This window comes from Oryx dammah, unplaced genomic scaffold (genome assembly GCF_014754425.2).
Source record: "Oryx dammah isolate SB20612 unplaced genomic scaffold, SCBI_Odam_1.1 HiC_scaffold_17, whole genome shotgun sequence".
Lineage (NCBI taxonomy): Eukaryota > Metazoa > Chordata > Mammalia > Artiodactyla > Bovidae > Oryx > Oryx dammah.
Window position 1 is genome coordinate 41617530 of NW_024070201.1, and position 23911 is coordinate 41641440.

The 23911-nt window shown below is 45.0% G+C and overlaps 1 protein-coding gene across 2 annotated transcripts; it reads right to left on the minus strand.

Moving 5' to 3' along the window:
- Window positions 1-11687: 11687 nt before the first annotated feature.
- On the minus strand, window positions 11688-14028 carry ADM (adrenomedullin). Of its 2 annotated transcripts, XM_040258397.1 has the most exons (5): window positions 13867-14028; window positions 13684-13785; window positions 13321-13439; window positions 13021-13170; window positions 11688-12790 (listed from the first exon to the last, which is right to left on the minus strand). In XM_040258397.1, the coding sequence occupies exons 3-5, from the start codon at window positions 13416-13418 to the stop codon at window positions 12469-12471; spliced, it is 570 nt and encodes a 189-aa protein (XP_040114331.1). In that variant the 5' UTR covers window positions 13419-13439; window positions 13684-13785; window positions 13867-14028; the 3' UTR covers window positions 11688-12468. The 2 variants fall into 2 exon arrangements, with proteins under 2 accessions (XP_040114331.1, XP_040114332.1); XM_040258398.1 differs by lacking the exon at window positions 13684-13785.
- Between the last annotated feature and the right edge of the window lie 9883 nt (window positions 14029-23911).

Here is a 23911-nt window from a genome sequence, read left to right on the forward strand (position 1 = left end):
ATCCCATATGTGACTTGTGACTGTCCTGCAGGGTCCAGTCCCGCCCAAACACAGAGATGAGTGATCCTCCCTTCAGTTTATCACTCCTTTGGTGTAAAGTGCCCCCAACCTTTGAACTAAGTAGTTGGGGGTGGCTTATTTGTGTCCTCTGCCACTCGGAGCACTCTGGGTGGGACTCAGCTCAACTGTGGACACAGACAAGTGTCACTTCTGCTGGGGCTTCTGGCTGTTGGTGATGAAAGACCCTCGGCAGTGCTAAGAACAGCTAACATGGCTCTTCAGCTCAGAAACAGTGGAACTCAATCAGATGGCAGATGGACTCCAGGCCCTCCGAAGTTTCCTGAGGCCGATTGCAGTCTCTCCATGATGCTGCCCTCCTCTAGGTGGGACTCTTACCTCAGGCCTCCATCCAAGCTCCTAAGTCTTTGCTCTCCCCCAGCCCAGAGGACGCTGGGGTGAAGCGGATTAGTCAGGTTCTCCCTCTAGTCTCTTTCCAATGTGTTTTTACGGCAAAGTCAATTCCTCATGCTTCCGGGCCTTCCCTTTTGATTCTCAAGGGCCTTTTCTTCTCTCAACAAAACCTGGTGCTCTGCAAATAAAAGGCTTTGGCTTTCAAAACTATTGTTTTTGACGTGGGCTCCAAGAGCCTATTTTAAATGTCAGAAAGCTGAACTTTGTTTTATTCTGACTCTTTCTCTTCACATTCCGGTTTTACCAATCCTAATTCTTCTCGAGGCAATTCCTCTGATTTACTAGGGGAAAGGTCAAGTGGAAAAAGTGCAGCAAGGAAAGCACAAAGATTAACCTTTCAAGATACTCTGCTGTGTAAGAAATACTGCAACGTTGGTCACTCCAGTCCCCCCCCCTGACCCCACCCTGGCAAGTGAGCAGGCCCGGATGTTCTGGCTGAGTCTACATGGGCAGAATCAAGAGGAGAATCAAGATTTATCTTGATAATAAATGTTCTAAATGACAACTATTAAAGCTTTGTTTTCTTCAACAAGTCAATGGCGTGAAATAAAAGGGACGGGGGCAGATTGGTCTAGATTAAAAGGAAATATAGAGATACAACAATCTTGGAGTCTGTTTTGAACTAACCACTGTTGAAAGACATGTCTGAGACAGTAAGGCAAATTTGATTATGGACTGGGTATGAGAGGATACCACAAAATTATTGTTAACGTTAAGTGTAACAGTAGCATTTGGTTACGTAAGAAAACATTCTTTTTTCATTTCTTTTTTCTTAACAGATGCATAGAGAATAGTGTGTGAAAGTGAAAGTGGCTCAGTCATATACGACTCTTTGCAACCCCATGGACTATACAGTCCATGGAATTCTCTAGGTCAAAATACTGGAGTGGTAAGCCTTTCCCTTCTCCAGGGGATCTTCCCAACCCAGGGATCAAACTCAGGACTCCCCTGTTGCAGGCAGATTCTTTATCAGCTGAGCCACAAGGGAAGCCCCGTGTGTGGGGAACTGTGTGTGGGTGAAATGAAATGATATGATGTCTGGGGAAAAGGGAACAGGAAGGAAGGAAAGGAGGGAGGGGCAAACCATATACTCTGGGAAGAAGCAAAACAAACAGAAGAGTAAAGGGGATAGATTAAATAAGTGTGACAGTTCAGTTCAGTTTCTCAGTTGTGTCTGACTCTTTGCGACCCCATGAACCGCAGCACGCCAGGCCTCCCGGTCCATCACCAACTCCAGGAGTTTACCCAAACCCATGTCTATCAAGGCGGTGATGCCATCCAGCCATCTCATCCTCTGTCGTCCCCTTCTCCTCCTGCCCTCAATCTTTCCCAGCATCAGGGTCTTTTCAAATCAGTCAGCTCTTCGCATCATGGCCAAAGTATTGGAATTTCAGCTTCAACATCAGTCCTTCCAATGAACACCCAGGACTGATCTCCTATAGAATGGACTGGTTGGATCTCCTTGCAGTCCAAGGGACTCTCAAGAGTCTTCTCCAACACCACAGTTCAAAAGCATCAATTCTTCAGTGCTCAGCCTTCTTTATAGTCCAACTCTCACATCCATACATGACCACTGGAAAAACCATAGCCTTGACTAGACAGACCTTTGTGCAAAGTAATGTCTCTGCTTTTTAATATGCTGTCTAGGTTGGTCACAACTTTCCTTCCAAGGAGTAAGCGTCTTTTCATTTCATGGCTGCAAGCACCATCTGCAGTGATTTTGGAGCCCCAAAAAATAAAGTCTGACACTGTTTCCACTGTTTCCTCATCTATTTCCCATGAAGTGATGGGACAGGATGCCATGATCTTCGTTTTCTGAATGTTGAGCTTTAAGCCAACTTTTTCACTCTCGTCTTTCACTTTCAAGAGGCTCTTTAGAAGTGTGACAAAATCTTGATAATTGTTGAATTTTAATAATAGGTATATGAGAATTTTTTAGTTATTATCTCTATTTTTTTTTGTTGTTAAATTTGAAAAGTCTTGTAACAATTTTTTAAATTGTTAATCTAGTATAGGAAAAGACAGACTATGGAAGAGAATAAAAGGGCCAGAAACAAATTCAAAATTTATAGTTTTAGATTTATTGTAAGAGAGAGATAAATTGGGAGATTGGGATTGACATATACACACTAATATATATATAAAATGGATAACCAGTAAGAACCTATTGTATAGCTCAGAGAATTCTACTCAGTACTCTGTAATGACCTATATGAGAACAGAATCTAAAAAAGAGTGGATATATGTATAGGTAGAATTGATTCACTTTGCTCTACAGCAGAAACTAACACATTATAAATCAAATATACTCCAACAAAAAGTAATTAAAATTTTTTAATTGTAAGAGATTTATGCTATATTAATGATTTGCAGGCAGATGAATTCTTTCTTCAAATAAACCCTGACATGGAACCCCAACATACAAAACAAAAAAGAGTAGACCTGCTCCGCTTGAGGCTAGAGTGCGTGTGCTAAGTCACTTCAGTCATGTCTGACTCTGAGTGACCCTATGGACTGTAGCCCGTCAGGCTCCTCTGTCCATTGGATTCTCTAGGTAAGAATATGGGAGTGAAGTGGGTTGCCCTGCTCTCCTCCAGGGGATCTTCCCAACCGAGGGGTCAAACCCTCCTCTCTTACATATCCTGCATTGGCTGCCAGGTTCTTTGCCACTACAGCCACTTGGGCTAGAGAGTCTAGCTCTTTTTCTTCCTCCTTGTCTCCCCAGGAATCTGCAGAAGTAACCCCAGGAACCCTTGTGGCTCTATAGGACACAGTTTGAAAACCTCTGTAGTCTATGATAAAGGAAACCTCTCAAGTCCTGCAGAAAATGTATATTACTTAGTATTAATATATGTATTAGATAACTGCTAATCATTTCAGAAAAAAAATAAAGTTAAATCTCTACTTTACATCATATACCAAAATAAATTCTAGTCCTCTTAACATGTTTAAAGTACAAAATGAAATCAGATGAATAATAGAAAAATAGATGAATATTCTGAAATATTAAGACAGAGAAGGACTTCCTAATCAAGCCAACAAAGGCAAAAATTAAGGGAAAACCCAGTATTTTTGTTTATATAAATACCTAAAGTTTTATAGGGCAAAAAAATAAATCACATTTCACAAAAAAAGGAATATGTGTATGTGACAAAACTTTAATATTCCTAAATTAAGTAGAATTTCAAATTAAAAAAAAAACACTTCAATAGAATAAAAGGATCAACAGCAACAAAACAATATATATGAGGACATATAAATTATCATAAAGATGTGAAAAATATTTCATTACCATTGATCAATGAAATATTGTAAATTAAAGTAATAACAAGAAGAGTTGATACTGACTCCTATTTTTGATGATAATGGCAAACTAGATAAGCTAAAAATTCAACTACTATAAAACATCTAGACATGTTAAGTAAAGCATACTTAACGTCCTTTTAAATAGATAACTGAACTCCTATGAACATACAGAAAATTCACAAGAGACCAAACCAAGGTAACTGAAAATCAGAATGGAGAGCTTGAACTGAAAAATATCAATAGTCGCTCGGGCTTCGGGGAGGATTTTCCTCTCCCTGGTAATAAAGAAACTTTCTTAGGGACAGGAGAAAAGGAACCAAGACACTCGAGTAAATCCAGGATCCTCCAAAAGCTATGCCCCACTTCTCCAACACAAAAGCCATCGGCATGGTTTAGAAACACCAAATCAGGAAATTAATATTAAAAATGGCTGGTATAAGAGGGAGAGGATATATATGTACATACAGCTGATTCATGCTGTTGTACAGCAGACACTAACACAAAATTGTAAAGCAATTATACTCCAATAAAAAAAAAAATCTGGTATAACAACTCTGGAGCAGTAAGAAAAAACAAACACAAACCTCTCTGGAGCAATTCACCTCAACCCAGAAGCTTTAACAAGGTGAGCTCAGAACCCAAAATTACAGAAATAGGAAATAAATCATCATGACTAAGAGTCAGCTGATAAAGATTATAGAGTTATTAGAATGAAAGTATAGGGACTTCTCTGGTGGTCCAGTGGCTGAGACTCCAGGCTCCCAATGCAGGAGGCCCAGGTTCAATCCCTGGTAAGATCCCACATGCCACAATTAAGAGTTTACATGCCACAACTAAAGATCCTGCATGCCACAGTTAACACCCAGTGCAGCCAAATCAATAATTTTTTTCTTTTAAAAATAATGAAGGCATCAACTAAAAATGTGCAGAATTAGAAATATATAAATGCAGTCTAAAAACATAAGAAAAGAATAAAACTTTCTAATAAGAAATATCATTTTTACCTATCAGATAACACAGTATTGAAAGAGGGATAATGCTCAGTGTTTCTAAGAATATAGGAAACTGACATTTACTGTTAGTAGAAGTAAAAACTGATCATCCCAGAGGTTGATCTGGAAATATGTATACAATATTTAACAAAAAAGTACATACTCATGGGCTCAATAAATTTACTTATTTTTTGGTTGAAATATAGTTGACTTACAATACTATATTAGTTTCAGGTATACAATGTAGTGATTTTTATAGATTATGTACCAAGCAAAGTTGAGGCTTCTCAGGTGGCTCAGTGGTAAAAAAAATTTGCCTGACAATGCAGTAGACCAGGAGACAGGGTTTCCATCCCTGGGTTGGGAAGATCCCCTGGAGAAGGGAATGGCAACCCGCTCCAGTATTCTTGTATTCTTGGAGGGAAAAACCCCGTGGAGAGAGGAGCCAGGTGGGCTACAGTCCATGGGGTCGCAAAGAGACAGACACAAGTGAGCACACGCACAGTGACCAGACTGCACCCTCTATACCATTCCCTGGTAAAAGGATCCAGACATAACTGAGCATGCACCATGCAAAGTCATCACAATGTTATTGACTATATTTCCTGTGCTGTCCATTACGTTCGTGTGATTTACTTATTCTATAACTGGTGGTTTATGCTTCTTAATCCCTTTCATCTATTTTATCCATTCCCCATCCTCCTCCCCTCTAGCAACTACTAGTTTCTTCTCTGTATCTGTCTATTTCTGTTTGTCCTGTTTTTGTTTTTTTTTAATTCTATCTGTAAGTGAAAACATATAGTATTTGTCTTTCTGTCTGACATTTCACTTAGCATAATGCCCTTTAGGTCCATCCATGTCTGTTGCAACAAGATTTCATTCTTATTTATGACTAAACAACAGTAGTCATGTATGGATGTGAGAGTTGGACTGTGAAGAAAGCTGGGCGCCGAAGAATTGATGCTTTTGAACTGTGGTGTTGGAGAAGACTCTTGAGAGTCCCTTGGACTGCAAGGAGATCCAACCAGTCCATTCTGAAGGAGATCAGCCCTGGGATTTCTTTGGAAGGAATGACGCTAAAGCTGAAACTCCAGTACTTTGGCCACCTCATGCAAAGAGCTGACTCATTGGAAAAGACTCTGATGCTGGGAGGGATTGGGGCCAGGAGGAGAAGGGGACAACAGAGGATGAGATGGCTGGATGGCATCACTGACTCGATGCACGTGAGTCTGAGTGAACTTGGGGAGTTGGTGATGGACAGGGAGGCCTGGTGTGCTGCGATTCATGGGGTTGCAAAGAGTCGGACACGACTGAGCGACTGAACTGAACTGAACTGAATATTCTATTGTGTATCATACAGGTACATGTGTGCTGTGTTAATAGTTCAGTCGTGTCCAACTCTTTGCTATCCCATGGACTGTAGCCCACCAGGCTCCTCTTGCACACATCTATTCAAATTAGTGTGTTTTTTTTTTCTTTTAAATAAATACCCAGGAGTGTAATTGCTGGATTGCTTGGTAGCTCCATTTTAATTTTTTTTTTTTTTTTTTGAGGAAACTTCATGCTGTTTTCCATAGAGGTTACACCAATTTAGATTCACAGCAGTGACAAGGGTTCCTTTTACTCTGCATCCTCTACAACATCTGATATTTCTTGTCTTTTAGATGATAGCCATTCTGACTCATGTGAGGTGGTATTTCATTGTGGTTTTGATTTTTGTTTCCCTGTTGATGAGTGTCGTTGGGTATCTTTTCAATGCTCTTATTGACCTTTTGTATGTTTTTTTTGGAAAAATACTTATTCAGATTCTCTGCCCATTTTTTAATCAGACTGGTTTTTTGATATTGAGTTGTTCAAGTTCTTTACATATTTTGGATATTAACCCCTCATCAGATGCGTCATTTACAAACATTTTCTCTCATTCAGTAGGTTGCCTTTTTGTTTTGTTGATAGCTTCCTTTGCTATCCAAAAGCTTTTTAGCTTGATGTGGTCATTTGTTTATTTTTGCTTTTGTTGTCCTTGCCTGAGGAGACAGGCAAAATTTTTGTTAAGACCAACATCAAAGAACACATTGGCTATGTTTTCTTCTGGAAGTTTTAAGGTTTCAGAGGTTACATGTAAATCTTTAAAACATTTTTAGTTTACATTTGCATGTGGTGTGAGAAAATGGTCTCAATAATTTTACTTCTAAGAATTTACCTTTAAAATAATAAAATAAATGAAGTGCCAAAATTCAGTAGTAATCAGTAATGGAAGTTAAATCAATAGTACCTTATTAATGTATACCCTTTTGGATGGCAAACGTGAATCCATACAGAGGTTGACAGGGAGACATGGAGGTAGGAACATGCACTGTTGGTGGGAATACAAACTGGTTACAGGCATTCTGAAAAGTAATCTCACAAAATTTAGCACTGTCTGCAGAAGTCTCTTGATGCCATTTCTGGATATATAATCTGAAGAAATTCTTATTCAGATCCATTAGAGGACATGAAACAGGATGTTCTTGTATACATTATTTGTGGCAAACGGGGGCTGGAGGCAACCCAAGTGTCTCTCATTAAGAGACAAAAAAATTAAAATATGGTAGATGCATTGTTACTCCATAATATGCAGCTGTAAGAAGGAATAATCTACTTGGATAATTATTTTTTAAGTGGTTAATAAGAAAAAGTAGGAAAAATTTTAACACAATATGCTGCTGCTACTGCTGCTAAGTCGCTTCAGTCGTGTCCGACTCTGTGCGACCCCATGGAAAAATTTTAACACAATATACTTGTATGTTAAAAATACATAGTCGTGGCTGCTCTCTCCTTCTGAGATGGCTCACACTCTGTCTGTGGAGTGCACGTCTCTCTAAATAATCCACTTCTTAACCTATCACTTTGTCTCTCACCGAATTCTTTCTGTGATGAGACATCAAGAACCTGAGCATTATTAAGTCCTGAAATCAGCAGGTCTTTGTTCCCCAAAAGAAGAGCTAATACTGATTAATTGGAAAGAACAAGTATGGAATGATAAAGTGCTTCACACAGAACACATACACACGCAAACACATAGTCACAAAACCACAAAACAATTTTACGGGATTATAAACATAGAATAAGTAAAATATCAAACATATGAAAGACAGTTCCTGTGGAGGACATGGGAAGGGGGATGGGAAATAAAGGAGAAAAATAAATAATTACAACAAGAGAGAAGCCTTGCAAAGACGGATAACAACAACTTGCCTAAAACTGAGGAGTATGTTTAATTCAGCTCTCTGCAGTCAAGTTCAGTTTTTAAGAATGTGTATATGTGTATATGTCTAAAAACATCTTAAAAGGTAAACACTAAAATATTAGTCGTGGTTATCTCTCTGGGAGTGGTATGAAAGGTGAATCATTTTTTTTTTTTACACTGAATAAATATTGTATAATAAGTAACATGCATTTCCTTCTCAAAAACTCATCTTAATACTCAGAACTACTTTCTGGTTTTTGATAGATGTACAATAACCTAGTAAATTCATCTGCCTGTGTGGTCACAGTCATTTTATTATTTTTCCAGAACATTCCAAAATAACTCTGGAAGGAGACCAGTGGGACCACCAGATAGCTATCTAGCCTCACCCTTCTTCCCATGCAAATGAAGACCAAGCCTCCAATCAGGCTTTGTCAAAAAGCTCTGTGGGATCCAAGCTAACAAGACCCTTGGCTTCCCAGCTGGGGAAAGGAGGGGCAGCACTCAGAACTCTGTCAGCTGAAAAGCTGGCCTGGGCAGCAGTTGCCGAAGACAAAGCTTCCACCTAAGGGTGGAAACTCTATTTGCAGCTTTGTAGACACAGGTGTCCTTCCAGGCGACTCAAGACCTGCAGTGTGGGACTGGGTTTGGCCAGGAATAGCTCAGAAGGCCTTCCTCTTAGAAGCCAGCTCTTGAGGTCTTCAGTGTATGTTCTAACTATATTTGGCAACAAAAACCAAAGAGGTCAGTAGCTTAGCTCAGGAGGGGGGAAGAGACTATTTCTGATTTATAATCCCCGCTTCAAACCAGGTCCAAGAATTTTAAAACTCACTTCATTTATTTATTTTGCACTCACTGAGCATACCACTGAAGCCATTCTGGTTTCCAGTCCTACCAGCCTCATGTAAATCTCTCGGAACCACAGGTGGAAATCACCTACCGAAGCCATCCTCATATTAGAGGACATTTGGGGACATCTGGCTTGAGAATACAAATGTTAAAATTATCCCACCTTACTCTCTATGTCTTCATAGCATCAAAATAGCCTGTAGTACTTGAGTGCAAATCCAAACTCCAGCCCTGATTACTCACTGTGTGACCTTGGCTTAGTTACTGTACGTCTCTGAGGTTCAACCTCTTTATCGGCAGACAGAACAGAGATAATAACACCCACTCCACAAGGCTGCTGTAAGAATTAAATGAGATAAGAGATTAAAGTGGCAAGGAGAATGTCAGATACAAAGCAGGTGCTAAAAAAAGAAATCAGTTTCCATTCCTCCCCATCATTCCCTTCCACCCTTAGTTGTTCAGCCAAGGTGTCAGCTTTTGAAGAAACTGCTTGGTACATTGTGTTTGATTACAAATGGATGGTACCATTCCCACAGCCAGCAACAGTAGCTAAAGATAAAAGCTGTGGCTACTCTTTAGCCGCCGACAGGTCGGTTCAGCTCACAAATGACTCATCACTGTTGATAAACGATGTGTTCTTGGAATCGAGAGGCCTTATCCTGACAGGCTTTGACACCTTAGGAAAAGAAGAAAAAAAAAAATTCAGAAGGAAGGTTGGATGGTTCACAGAGAAGGTCTCCACAGTTTAATGATGAACTTCAGTCAATTCAGAACTTGTACTGGACTGGTTTAAGGAAGGTCTCTTGTCTCTTCAGACACATCTCCAATCACTGATTTTTTTTTTTTTTTTAGTTGGGAAGGACTCCATCTGAGCAGCTGCCTCTTCATCTCAAAGCTGAACCATCTCTTTCACTTGCCTTGGATTCCCTGAAGGGAGTCATAAGACTCCCTGGGCAGCAGGCAAATGCCTGCTCCCTGCTCAGAACAGCCCTAAGCTAGTGCCCAACCTGCCTTTGGCAGCTTTGCCTGCTGGCTGAAACTCTGCCAGGGTGAGGTTTGGCTGAAGGGCTCTGTGGCTATGGGACAAACGTTGGCTCAAGGAGAAGGGTGAGTATTTAACCCCGAGTTACTGTCTGCAAGCCTGAAGTGTTTGTGGCTCTCTGGTTTTTGTAGCCCCTTCAGACCACTCAAAACCACTCACTGGCATGGGAATTCCAAAACTGGATTTTGTAGTCACTCTTCCAATACATCCCCTGCCCCTTGTGCAGTGCCTGGCACAGAGCTCCCTCTAAGTGAATTTTACTAGAAGGATCTTGAGGACAGGATGGGCTCTTGCTGCATTTGTAACCCCTAGAATCCTAACAAACCTCATAAAATTAAGATCGAATAGGACAAGGAACTATATGAAGACTACAGGTTCAACAGCCAGGTGCTCAAAACAGAGGTCTCAGATGGTCTTCAAAGACATTCCACATACTAGGATCTACTTTCTTTGAATTGGAAACTGCTTCAGAAGCAGGCAGTCTCTGGACCCCAGACCTTGGCCCTGGTTCAGCCTCACTCAGGCTTTTTCTGAAAGGAACTATTCTAGGCCCTCAGAAGGGACCTTGTGGTATGCAATGGATGCAAAAACAAAAACAAGGTAGGCTGCCCTGGAAACACTTTTATTATTCAAACTCACCGTCAGATTTTCTTCACCAGGAAGGTTTCTGAGATCACCCAGAAGCACCAACGTTCCATCCTGGGTCTCCAGGATGTTGACTGAGACCAATGGGACAGGGACATCAATAGTAGGGTGCCTTCTCCTATCCTCCTCTTCCGTCCGAACTGTTTCAATGTCCGCTGCCCTTTTCTAGTCACTCACTGGAGCTTAGTGTCTGGCTTGTATCATCAGAATTGGGGGCAACCGTCTAAGATGATTAGGTATAAATTTTAGCAAAGGGGAGGAAGGAAGAAGGGAGAAAAGTGTAGAAAAAAATGAAAAAGTCTTGGGAAGGAGGAAGGAAGAGGAGAGCGGCAAGGAGAGGCGGGAACAATGAAGGTCTCAGGCCGTCGCAGGCGCACGGTTCCGGCGGCACGTCCGTCCGGCCCGCCTCCGGTCAGCAGCTGCACGCTGCGCAGCGTGTGGGCGCTGAGTCACGGTCCCAGAACAGGGAGCCACGGTACAGGTCTGTGGGGGGGCAGTCCTGGTTGGCATCTGCGAACTGTTTTTTTCTTTCCTCTTTCATTAAGGCTGTGTGCTGACTCCCACGTAGGAGGACTTATTAAACCGCACGTACCGCCTGACGGCTCTCTGGCACGTCGGAGGCGGCCGGCTGGGGGCGCCGCAGCATCGTTTATGAGCCCGCCGACTCGCTGGGGCTCCGGACCGGGAGAGGACTGGGGTTAACTGGCCCGGCTGAGCACTTCCCGGAGGAGCTCGCACTTTTTGCTGGAGTCGCTTCTAACTTTAGCACCGCTGTGGCAGGGGGGAAACTCCTCAGCTGGAAAGCCTCGGAGACCACCCCAACTCTCCGAGGGGCGCTTTCGCGCGGGGTTCCGTGAGCCACTCCATAAAATCTGGGACTCTGTTGCGCAATCGAGAGTCCAAGTTCACCTCCCCACTAAGGGCTCACTCTACTCTACCCGGCCCCCCTGCCCCACGAGGATGGGACCTGGAACATCTCCGCGAAGCCCCGAGCGGCAAGCAAGACGCGCTCCGCGCGTCCCACCGTAGAGGGTTACTCCGGCAGCTCAGCCAGCGCAGCCGTCCTAACCTTCCCACGCCAGGCGGCCGGACCCCAAGGCTCCGGGGCAGACCGAGACCCGGGACACTCTCCCTCCCAAGACTCGTGACCCGAGAATGAATCAGCACTGAGACAGTTTATTGGTTTGCTACTTCTTAAATCACCCACTTTATGTAAATAGATTATACAGACATGGTGTTTTCTTCTTCCACAAGAGGTAACTCATCTCTTTCACGCACACACTCTCACATTCCACGCAGCAAACAACGTTGCATCTCGCTGAGACATTCACTTATTAAAATAGAGGGGAGGGGAACAATACAATTGCTTTAAAATGCCCTTAATACAATATATAACGTACAAAAATATCTCTATATTTGAAGTTACAAAAAAATCTTAACAACAAATTTAAATATTGATAATTACCTCTGTATATACAACACTCATTGCACTTTTCCTCTCTAGGTTTCGGAAAGTTCAAGTAATAGTGAGGCTTGCACCCCGGTGGGGTGACACCCCATCAGGAATCAGTTTGTGGGCGGGCACGGCAGTGGCTCAGACCCTTGCCTCTGAGGGTCTCAGAATTTATTTCGCAGTTTCTCCTCTCCGTGAGCCTGGCAGACGACGCTCCTTTGGATTCCCTCTGCACCCATCTCCCCACCCTGGGCACCTGGCCCCAATTAGTATGAAGAGAACACTGTCTCTCCTCCGCGGAGGACGCGTTCCTGCAAAGCCAGTGCTCGCTGGCTGCCGGACGGTGCCTCCTGGACTCTCGGTCTCTCGGGGCTGTTCTCAGACCGGGCCCATGGGCTGAGTGAGGGGCTCGGCTCGCGGAAGCCCTCCCGCCCGAGAGGTGCCGGCGAGAGGCATGCGCGACTGTTCGCTGCTGCCCAGGCGCCTAAATCCTAAGGAGGGTGGTAAATACTTGATGCACCCGGGAGTCCGGGGCCCCTCGCGCCTTTGGCTCTGGAGGCTGTAATAGAGTCCGACCCAAGCCGGCCTCGGGCAGTGAACGTCGGCGCCGACGGCCGTAGCCCTGAGGGCTGATTTTGTTCCTGGGGGCGGCTCCGTCCTTGTCCTTGTCCGTGAACTGGTAGATCTGATGCGCCAACTTCTGCACCGTGCACGTCCCGAAGCGACAACCAAAGCCCCGCTGGCCCTGGAAGTTGTTCAAACTCTGGCGGTAGCGCTTGACTCGGATGCGGGCTGCGTCAGGACTGCTGGAGAGGGGAAAGGAAGGCTATGTGAGACCCCCACCCCCACCACCACATCCACCATCATCACCACCACCACCAAGCAGGTCTTTGGTCCCAGTCATCGGGAACGCAGCCATTCTAAGACCGGAGGGAGCTAGAAATTGCCATCTCCATCTCAAAGGCAATACAGCCCTGATGATCCCCAGGGCTAGGGCAAAGGAGGAGGGATCTGCAACAGCGCCTGGCATAGTTACCTGGCCTGAGGGCTTCGAGAGGCGCCCTTCACGTCCTGGGGCCGAATAAGAGTCTGGACAGGCCCGGCCTTCATGTCGGCGAGCCCGGTGGGGTAGCTACGGGACTCGCGAAGTTCCCTTTTTCCACGACTTAGCGCCCACTTATTCCATCTAAAAAACAAAGAGACTCCATTCGCAATCGTCCTGGCGAGGTCTCGGCCCATTCCCATTCCTCTTCAGTTCTAACCCCTCGGCGACCATTGGTCAGTTTCCCTTGCCTTGCAGGTACCAGGACTGGGGAAGGCGCTGCCAGCCACTCACTTCTTTCGGAACTCTGCCGCCACGTCGAGCCGTGCGGTGTCCACGCCTAGGAAGACGAGCGAGCCCAGGTACATGAGGGCGACGGGAACCAGCTTCATCCCGGCGGCGATGCGCAGACCCTGGGGAAGGAGAAAAAAGAGCGGAGCTTGAGTGTCCGGGCCTGCCGCACCGGCGGGCGGGGCAAGGAGGCGAGTGGGGGGCCCCCGGCACGGCCAGGGTGAGCCTGCACTCCTCCTGACTCAGACGCTTATCTCTCAGGGGCGCAGAGAGGCGCCAGCGGCATTTGCACCCGCCAAGCGGGTGACAGGCCCTGCAGGGGAGGCCGCTGCCCAGCGCCAGGCTCCCAGAGCTTCCCCACTCAACTTCTCAGAATTTGGTTGACGGAGCAGAGGGGACTGGGTCTCTGGAGTTCCAGTTGTGTCCACGAGCTGGGCTCGGGATGTGGGACGCACCCAGCAGAGGACCCTGCAAAGTAGATTGTACCCCTCACTCAGCGCTTCTAGGCAAGCCCCCACAATTTCAACCCGCCCCGCCCGCGGTGCATACCTGCTGAGGGGGTGATCTGCCAAAATTCTTTGGAGTATTAAGTCTGAGACGGCGCTCTGGCAGTGGCAAAACCCCAACGTCGAAGCTGCAGTGAGAAGCCAAAAGTGAGAAGGTTCGAGCTGTTTCGCCTAGTGTCACCAAGAAACCACTGAGTGGCCGGCTCGCGTTCCTGGGCTTTATAACAGAGCAGGGGGCGGGGCCTAAGCGCCCTTCACTCCCTCCCTCCCTTCCCTTGGGCGCGCGCTCTATAATCGGGCACGCGCATTGCTTGTCCGTGAGTGTGGGGTTTGTAGGTTGGGGAGGGGGGTGTCCCTCATGCCTAGAAAGTTTGAGAGATGAGCTCCAGGAGACTGATGCAGGAACTGCCCCGGCACAGCGTTCAGACCTTAAGCCGGGACGAAGCAGAGCCGGTACAACCTCTTGGGGTCCTTCCTTACCTAGGACCCATGCAGCCCAGAGTGTAAGGTCTGGCACAGAACTGCAAGAGCCAGCGCGGGGTACCACGTGGATGACCCGAACCCCAGACCTCGGGAGCTGTGGCCTCGAGTGGACCGCACCCCTTGCCGGCTTGGTGCCTGACCTGGCCGTGACCCCAGACTCCCGCGGAGCCTCACGGGCAGGGCACAGAGCACTACCGAGAGGAGGGGGGCTCGCCAGCGCCGCTCCCCCCAACCCCGAGCGGCCGAGACTCTGGGTTCTGGGGATGGACTGGTAAGATTTCGCAATAGGGGCAAGGCTCCGAAAGGCTAATTTGAGAATTGGGAGTTAGAGTGGGGAGTCACCTGAAGTTTCAGAATTTGCATGCCTGTTTGGAAATATAGGAATAACCAAAATTAGGACGAAGAATACAGTTTCGTTTTTTTCCCCCCTTGTAATCAAATTATGCCTTATAAGGTTACAACCTGAGAGTTTGCCTGGCTGCCCTGGGAGCCTTCATTCACCCCTTGTAAACGTGAGGATTTACTGCCAAGGAGCACACTAACGCTTCACGTATGTTAATCGCTTTACACTTTACAAACCATGGCCAATCCTGATCTCCTTTGATCCTCACACCTACCCTTAAGTTAGACAAGGAAGGTAACATCAATTTTCTACTTGGTGAAATGAGAAAACTAAAGTTCAGAGGGGTAAGCATTTGCTCAAAGTCACACCAAAGGTGGTAAGCAGCTCGGCCAGGAACCATGCATGGCAGACTGGAGTGGGGCGCGGCATGGATATTTTTCTAGGCTGGGGCCATCATCTCCTCAAGGGGGAGAGGAGAGTCCTAGCCCCCGCCCAAGGATTTATGCCTGTTCATGATGAATCACCCCCAAACACGTTTGTCACCCGTTTATGCTCTTCCATCACTGCTTCTTGACTTCACTTTCTTACTTAAATTCTGGAGGTCAAACTGGGGAGGGAACTTAGCCCCGCAGGACTCCCCCTCTTCTTGCAGGAGAGCTTCTGTAGTTCTGTCACCCACTACCCTGGATACGGGTCCTGAAGCTGAGAGTCTAGACTGACAGGAGGAGGGTGAGGGACCACTAGAACTCTGTGGACCAGCTTCCAGTCCTCACCCGACAGCGATTCTCTATATGAATTTGGGCAAGTTACGCCCCCACCTTCTAGCTTCCCCATCTATAACTTGCCCTCAGCGGATCCCTAAGCTCCCTACCTGCCCTGCCACTCTAGTTCTGAGACCCAGTGCACAGACGGCTGGCGCTGGGGCGCGCACGGACCTTGCCTGGCCTGGGCCGAGCACTGCTGCCTCAGCCGCCTTTTCACTCCCCGGAATGACTGGTGGACATTGCACTTGGGGAAGGAATGGTCGCCTCGAAGCTATTTATTCTAAGGGCTCTTCCCCGAGGGAGTCACCTGAGCGGACCTCAGTTCCAGCTCCGGGTGAGGGACAGATCCCTGGCTTGGGCTCGGACTTGGGCTGGACACGCCGAGGGTCGGAAGGTTCGAGCCGCGTGTCTGGCCTCCCGGCAGTCGCCGCAGTAGATGAGGTTTGGCGGCTGGTCGGCCCGCACCGCAGACTGCAGGTTATTACTGAAAGCTTGCTCTGTTTCCAGGAGCCGCCCCAGTCCCAACTATTCTGTTTTTCTCGCTCGTCTCCCATTTTCATCGCTTTCTTTCAGTTTGTCCGCTGCGAGTCTGACTTTTCGCAGCGACCCTGTCTAGGACTCGCTGTCTGTCACTCTTGTCTGCGGATGCGACCTACTCGTAGCCAGCTTCCACCTGGGTCCGTGCCAAGACAGGTTTTTACTTTCATTTCCCCGGCGCGCGCCTCCGACTGCTGGGGAGGTCAAGGACAGCTGGGCGCCGGCCCACAGCCAGGGAAGGTCCCGTGGTCTGGACTCGTTCCTTCCAGTTCCCTCCAGCCCTGGGGGGTTTGGTCTGCAGAGGACTCTTCAGCTGCACCTCGTGGCCTCCCCGCTGTGTCCTTTAGGAGAGCCCTGATTCCAGGAGAAAGGGAGGGTGGAGGGGATGGGGGAAGGAATGAGGGTGGAGGGCGCTGAGCTCCCGCTCCCGCTGAAGGACCGCGAAGCCTGCTCTTGGTGCAGACTTAGTTTTGCGCTACTAGAGGCTTCAACAAGCAAACCCGACCCAGAAGTGGAGATTCCACCGGGCTCCAGTGCCTACGCCAGCGGCGTAGGGGCGGTGCCAAGAATTCCCACCTGGGAGCCCTGGCACGCTCCTTTATCAGCCCCGGTGCGCCTTGTAGCTCTGGCACTTAGAAGTCCGAAGCTTGAGAACGCCGTCAAGTCTTTAAGTAGAGTCCTGGTTAGGCGGCTCAGGATTTTGCTAGAACACCCGTATCTTCGGAAGTGTGTGTTTACGTGGGTCGGCGATGAGGGCCATAAGGTTTTCCCAAAGTGCCGTGGAGGATAAGATGAAACATAGCTATAAACTTTGCCAAATGTTGGCATCTGTTTTTTTCCCCCTTGGAACCTGGGGTTCGTTTACTTACTGTTAAAGGCGGGGACAATCACTAGAATGCATTCACGGTTGAATATCGGATTTGGAAAAAAAGCCTAGAAGGAGTTCTGCTTTTGGCGATTTGTGGAGTTTCATCCATTCAAGTTGCAGTGATTGTAGATTCATACAGAGTACAAGGAAGGAAGGAAGGAAGGAAGTGCAGGAAGAAACATCTTTAAAAATCTCACTGGCAAAACAAGTGAGAGAAACATAAGAACAATCTGGTTAATGAAGATCCACTTCTTTTTTGTGTCCAAGAATTTTTAAAAGGTCATGTTGTAAATAAACCCCCAAAGCATTGTAATAATTATATGTATGCTGACATCATATATACAGATATACAAACATGCCAGAAGCCTTGTTGTATAATGGTGTCTCAACTTCACATTCCAACTGAATTATTTTTAGGCCCTAAATCCAAGCCTTATTCTTAGTAATGTTTGGAGTTTTAAAAAAATTTTGGTGGTGGCTTCTCAGTTAACACTGTGGATGCAATTCCTAAAGCCAGTGTGACCACACTCAGGTCATGAAGAAAAGAAATGAGAAACAATAAATAGTATTAATAATATTAATAAGAATAACTAAACTTGAGTAGCTAACTGCATTGCATAATTATCTCTGATGTCTCTTTTTTCAAACAGGAATGTTTATAATGCATTTATTATTCATATGGTTCAAAATGCCTCTGCTGAGGCTTATTTACCAATTCCATTTGAAAACAACTTTCAAGAAGCATCTGGGAGTCAAAATACCAAGTGGTTTAGAGAAAGGAGCTAATCAGCTTCTCAAATTTAGTCAGGAGAAAAAGTAAAGCAGGGTACAAAGGTCAGGGTACTTTTTTTTTTTTTTTTGAAATCTCTGACTTCTCTAAAGAGCTAATAAGATATAGATCCTTTCCAGAAAAATGCACATGTACACAAACTAATTTAAGTATAAAATAAACATACAATTTCAGGAGGTGGACCAAGTAAAGAATGCTGATGCAATAAAAAGTACTGTTTCTACTGCATTAATTTCTGTCTTGGAGTGGTAGATGAGGGCAGTTAACCTCTCTCTTTGTAGGGCATTGAATTTTCCAGGGCATCAGCAAAAAGAAAATAAATGCTTTTGCTGCCTTATTTTTGTGCTCCTGCACAAAACATATGGACAGAAATAATCAGTCCTTGTATTTGATAAAGCCAGAAGACAAACCTCCCTGAAGCTTAAAGAATATAAGTTGGTGTAGGACAGATGAAGGAGAACACAGAGAACATGGTTAACATATAAAAACTTATACTAACATCTAGAACAGAATGAGGTGAAATGACTTTAAGAAAAATTTACTACTGGTAGCACAGTGAATGGCATTAATAAATGCAGTCTAATAGAGATGATTAGATCATTTGGGGTCATCCTTAGCCAATGAGAATGGTGTTAATGAGAGGGAACCACCATCATGCCACCTGCCTCCAGGTGGGGATACTGTACTATCAGATTAAAACCAGCAGAATGAGGCAATTCTAATGTATGGGCCTACATGATTTGAAAGTCATTTGTTCCTTCAACATTTACTGAGCATGTATTACATGCCTTTCTCTGTGCTAAATGCTGGGCATACAATAATCATCAATGCAAGTATCATTCTTGCTCTCAATGAGCTTATAGCATGTAGGGTAGGCAAATGTAAACAAATCCTCATAGGAATAATAAGTACATGATTACAAACTTGGTAAGTGTTGGAATCAAGATTGTTGGGAGAAATATCAATAACGTCAGATATGCAGATGACACCACCCTTATGGCAGAAAGTGAAGAACTAAAGATCCTCTTGATGAAAGTGAAAGAAGAGAGTGAAAAAGTTGGCTTAAAACTCAACATTCAGAAAACTAAGATCATGGCATTTGGCCCCATCACTTCATGGCAAATAAATGGGGAAACAATGGAAACAGTGACAGACTTTATTTTGTGGGGGGCTCCAAAATCACTGCAGATGGTGACTGCAGCCATGAAATTAAAAAAACGCTTGCTCCTTGGAAGGAAAGTTATGACCAACCTAGATAGCATATTCAAAAGCGGAGACATTACTTTGCCAACAAAGGGATATCTAGTCAAAGCTATGGTTTTTCCAGTAGTCATGTATAGCTGTGAGAATTGGACTATAAAGAAAGCTGAGTGCAGAAGAATTGATGCTTTTGAACTGTGGTGTTGGAGAAGACTCTTGAGAGTCCCTTGGACTGCAAGGAGAGCCAACCAGTCCATCCTAAAGGAAATCAGTCCTGAATATTCATTGGAAGGACTGATGCTGAAGATGAAATTCCAATACTCTGGCCACCTGATGCAAAGAACTGACTCATTTGAAAAGACCCTGATGTTGGGAAAGATTGAAGATGGGAGAAGGGGGTGGTTGGATGGCATCGCTGACTCAGTGGACAGGAGTTTAAGTAAACTCTGGGAGTCGGTGATGGACAGGGAGGCCTGGCGTGCTGCAGTCCACGAGGTCGCAAAGAGTCAGACACGACTGAGCGACTGAACTGAAACTGAAGTGTTCTGAAGGAAAAGCAAGATTAGGGAGACCTAATGTTCCAAATGGAGGAAACAGTATGCACAAATGCTTAGAGGTGAGAAAGAACTTGGGACATTAGGGGAGACAAAAGGAGATTGAAATTCACTGAGTGAGGGAGAAGAGAGGCATGAAATGAGATTAAGGAGGTTATCAAAATTAGAGTAAATAGGGCCCTTTGGAATATAATGAAGATTTTGCCTTTTATTCAGAGTGATTTGGGAAGCTATTGACAGGTTTGAAGATGGGAGAGATATGATCTGCTGCTGCTGCTAAGTCACTTTAGTCGTGTCTGAATCTGTGTGACCCCATAGACAGCCTCCCACCAGGCTCCCCGGTCCCTGGGATTCTCCAGGCAAGAACACTGAAGTGGGTTGCCATTTCCTTCTCGAATGCATGAAAGTGAAAATTGAAAGTTCTCAGTTTCTATATACATTTATTTAAAAGGTCGCTGTGGCTATCAAGTGTGATGACTGGATTAGAGAGGAACAAGAGGGGTGGTGCCCTGGAGAGACTGGCGAGGGCCTAGTCCCCACATAATCTCAATACACACACACATTCCATCCTAAATTTCACCAACAGAGCTGTCTTCATGGATGTGCACCATGTTCAGTCACATAGGGTCCCACACTTGATTTAATGTTCTGCTTGTTTCTGCTTTGAAATTCTTAATAATTTTTGAACAGAGAGACTCCTACATTTTCATTTTGCTTTGGTCTCTGCACATTCCGCAGCCAGTCCCACTCACCAAATAGACATGCAATCTAAGTTAAAGTAGCCTGCAATCTCTCACAGCACCTATTTATACTGCTAAATGTCAGAGGTACTTTATGTGAGTGTCGATTCAATTATTCATATAATTACACACATGAAAGCAACTGCACGATAATTTCTGTTAGCCATCTCTGAAGTATCCTTCCTGCGCCCTAAACATAAACACTCAAGGTAGAAATAGTATATTTCCTATACAGATTTAATTTGATGACAAGTGTTCATAATCTACTTACCGTCCTGACGTTTTACCTACTAGGAAAGTCTGGGACTGCCAGTGAAGCAGGGAAACCAGTTAGGAAGCTATTGCAATAGTCAAGGTGGAAGGTGATAGTGGCTCAGATGAGTGGGGTGGCAGTGAGTAGGGAGAGAAGCATACATATTTGGGGAGCAGGATCAGTAGGACTGAGTGATGAATATAGGGTTAGGAGAGAGGCAGGTGGCAAGCTTAGCAATCATTGTTTCTTACTTGGGCAATTGAGTGGATGGAGATGTGGCAATGGCTCGGGGAATCTACCACAGCTGCTTAGTCTCCTTTGTTATTGGTTGGTAGAGACCATTCGAATAGGCCCCAGCCCTGCTTGGTCAAATCGAACTGTCATATTACCTCTCTGAACTTTAGTGGCTAACCACAGGAAGCACTTGAAATCACTGTATAGATCAACCACTTACTTCACAACAGCTGAAGGCAGGAAGAGTAGGCTGATTGTTCTTACTAGTAATCAGCTCCTTTTGTCTTATAAAGCATAGTCTTCCTCCCTCCCGCTCCTGCCCCACTTCAGTAAAACAAATCTGGGTTTGCTTTACTCCCTTACTCTTTGGTGAGAGGTGATGGTGGTTATCTCAGGGGATGGTCTGGCCTTCGGCTAACCTCAGTAATCAGGCTGCCTTGTCAGGGCTTATCAGTTTCAGCAGACTGGCAGCTGTTGGCTGAGAAGCAAAATACAGTTCCAGTGTATGCTAAATATATTCACATGTGTATACAAATACATGGTGTCTTTATATATATACCTGGAGTATCTCAAAATCCCTATGCTACAAAACATCCATTTGCAAATGGGCTGGCAGCCTACATATGATTCAACAGATGAAATATGTCTAAAAGCAAACATTTGATTTGAGGCTTGAAAATAGCCAAATTTTGATTAAAAAATAATACAGTAAGTCCTCCCCCCCATACCAATGAGTTCCACCCTGAGAGTGCGTTCATAAGTCCAATTTGCTCGTTAAGACCAACAAAGAGCCTAGGTACTCAACTAACACAATCAGGTATATAGTACTGTACTATAATAGGCTTATAATACTTTTTACACAAATAATATGTACAGAAAAACATAACAAAACAAAACATTTTTAATCTTACAGTACCTTGAATAGTACAGTACAATAGCAGGGCATACAGGGATTGGCATGGACATTCTCATCTTTGAAAGTTTGCAACTTCAAGGTTTGTATATAGGGGACTTACGTAATAACACTAATTTGAACAAATGCTTGTGAATGAAATTAAAATTTTTTTAAGTACAGTGGGACCCCTACCTCTTATCATATGTAAAAATCAACTCAAAATGAATCAGTGGCCTAAAAGAAGAGTAAACTATGAAAGTATTAGAAGAAAAATAGGAGTAAATCTTCACTTCCAAGGAGTGATCTTGGATTTGGCAATGGATTCTTAGATATGACACCAAAGCACAGGAGACAAAAGAAAAATTAGATAAAATTGACTTTGTATAGTATATACATACAATGGAATGTTATTCAACCATGAAAAAGAATTAAGTACTGATACATGCTACAGCATGAACGAACCTGGAAAGCATTATACTAAATGAAAGAACCCAGATATGAAAGGTCATATATTGTATGATTGTATTTAAATCAAATATCCATACTAGATAAATCCATAGAGACAGAAAGCAAGCTGATAGTTATCAGAAACTGGGGGAGGGGAAAATGGGAGTGACTGCTTTATGGGTGCAGGGTTTTCTTTTGGGTGGTGAAAGTATTTTAGAACTAGATAGAGGGGGTAGTTGCACAACATTATGAATGTACTAAATACCACCAAACTGCACACTTTAGAATGGTTCCTTTTATGATTTGTGAATTTCACCATTAAAAAAAGTTAAAATGGGGAAGGAATATGATAGCTGCTTAAAAATGAGAAAGGCTATTATACAAAGATAGATTTTTTTCTGGGTATTTCCATAGAGCAAAATTGGGGGAAGTTACAGGACAATTCTGACATAACAGGGAAGAACTTTCCAACAATGGTGTTGTTAAACAGTGGAATAGGCAGCCTCCCAAGGAAGTTAAATTAAGCTTTACTGAAAGTGGTCAAGTTAGATGAGCTCTCAAGGAAGTTATAGAGAAGATTCTTACTTGAGGTGTGACTAAAGCATTTTAGTTTAATTATTTTCAAGACCTATCTGCTATCTTCCCTCCACATCTGCAACTAGGTTGATTCAGTTTGACCATAAGCAATTTGCAAATGAACTCCCTGAGTTCAAGTATTCCTTCCCTGGAGTTTCAGTTCTAGTGCAGCCCAACCCTCTCAATCTGTAGGTGAAAAAAGTGCCACACACACAGAAAGAGGAAATGACCAATGAGAGTAAACTTTCAGTAGCTGAGACACCAAATCTCTGAACTCTCAATTCAGAGTTCGAGCCACTGCAGCTTCCTGCTGGTAGCTGGGGGGAATTTGTATATTCACTCATCAAACATACTAGTTAAGCACTTAAAAGACCCTCTGCTAAGAGTAAATGGTAAAGGTTAAACCCTCAATTAATAATGAGTAGTGATAAGCAACTAGGATGATGATCACATTTGCAAACTATGAAGATTTCCCACACTTTCCTTGTAACATATCCCGCTACCAAAACTTCATGAGATACTAACAGAGCATGCTCACCTGGGTTTCTCACTTGCCAAATTCCAAACAATAAGAGGTGCAGTAACAAGAAAGTGACCTAGATAATTCCTAGATTGGATGATGATACCCACGAATTCATTTTAATTGCATTGTTTGAACAGGGACGTTGGAATTCACCACCTGCTCCTGCGGCAAGAGCACTGGGACCGCTGCAGGGGGCGAAAACCTAGGCGGGAAGAACTCTTTGGGGAGAGACAAGCCTTCTCCCTCGGACTCGGTTGTTCCGGGCCAGTTCAGGAGGATCCCGGGGATGCCGCATTCTTTGGAGGAATTTAGCCTCCCCAGGCGCTCTGGGGGAAGCCCAGGCCAACAGCCCCCAGCCCACCCAGCACTAAAGCACGAGGCGCCTCTGAGGATTGCGCAAAAGCCTCTCCCTCCTCCGCCTGCTCGGTGGCATGTTCCTAAAATTCCCATCTGCACAACATAAACAGGAAACGTGCAGCAAAAGCCCTGGCGGTGCAAATTCCAGGCTTCCAGTCGAGGGCGGGAGAATCTTGTCTTGGGAAGGCGGGTGACCGGGTGGAGGGGCCGTTGAAGGTGGGGGTGGGGAGGGGAAGCAGCAAACTTTCCAGGAGACCCCCTCATCTATCCGTGTCTCTTCTTCCCAGACCCAGAAAGAAAGAGTGGAGAGGACGGAAGGAAGGACACCCTGCTTTAGGAAAAACGGGAGCGGGAGGTGGGCCGCGGAGGGGCAGCCGGGCCTCAAAGTGAAGCACCCCGAGAGGTTGCTGTGACAGTAGGAATACACTAGGCTGCCCACTCCCAAGATCCGCTGTCCGAGCGTCCGGGGGAGGGTGGGGGTGGGCTCTCCGCCGGGGCTTGGGTCAATGAGCCAGGGCGGGTGG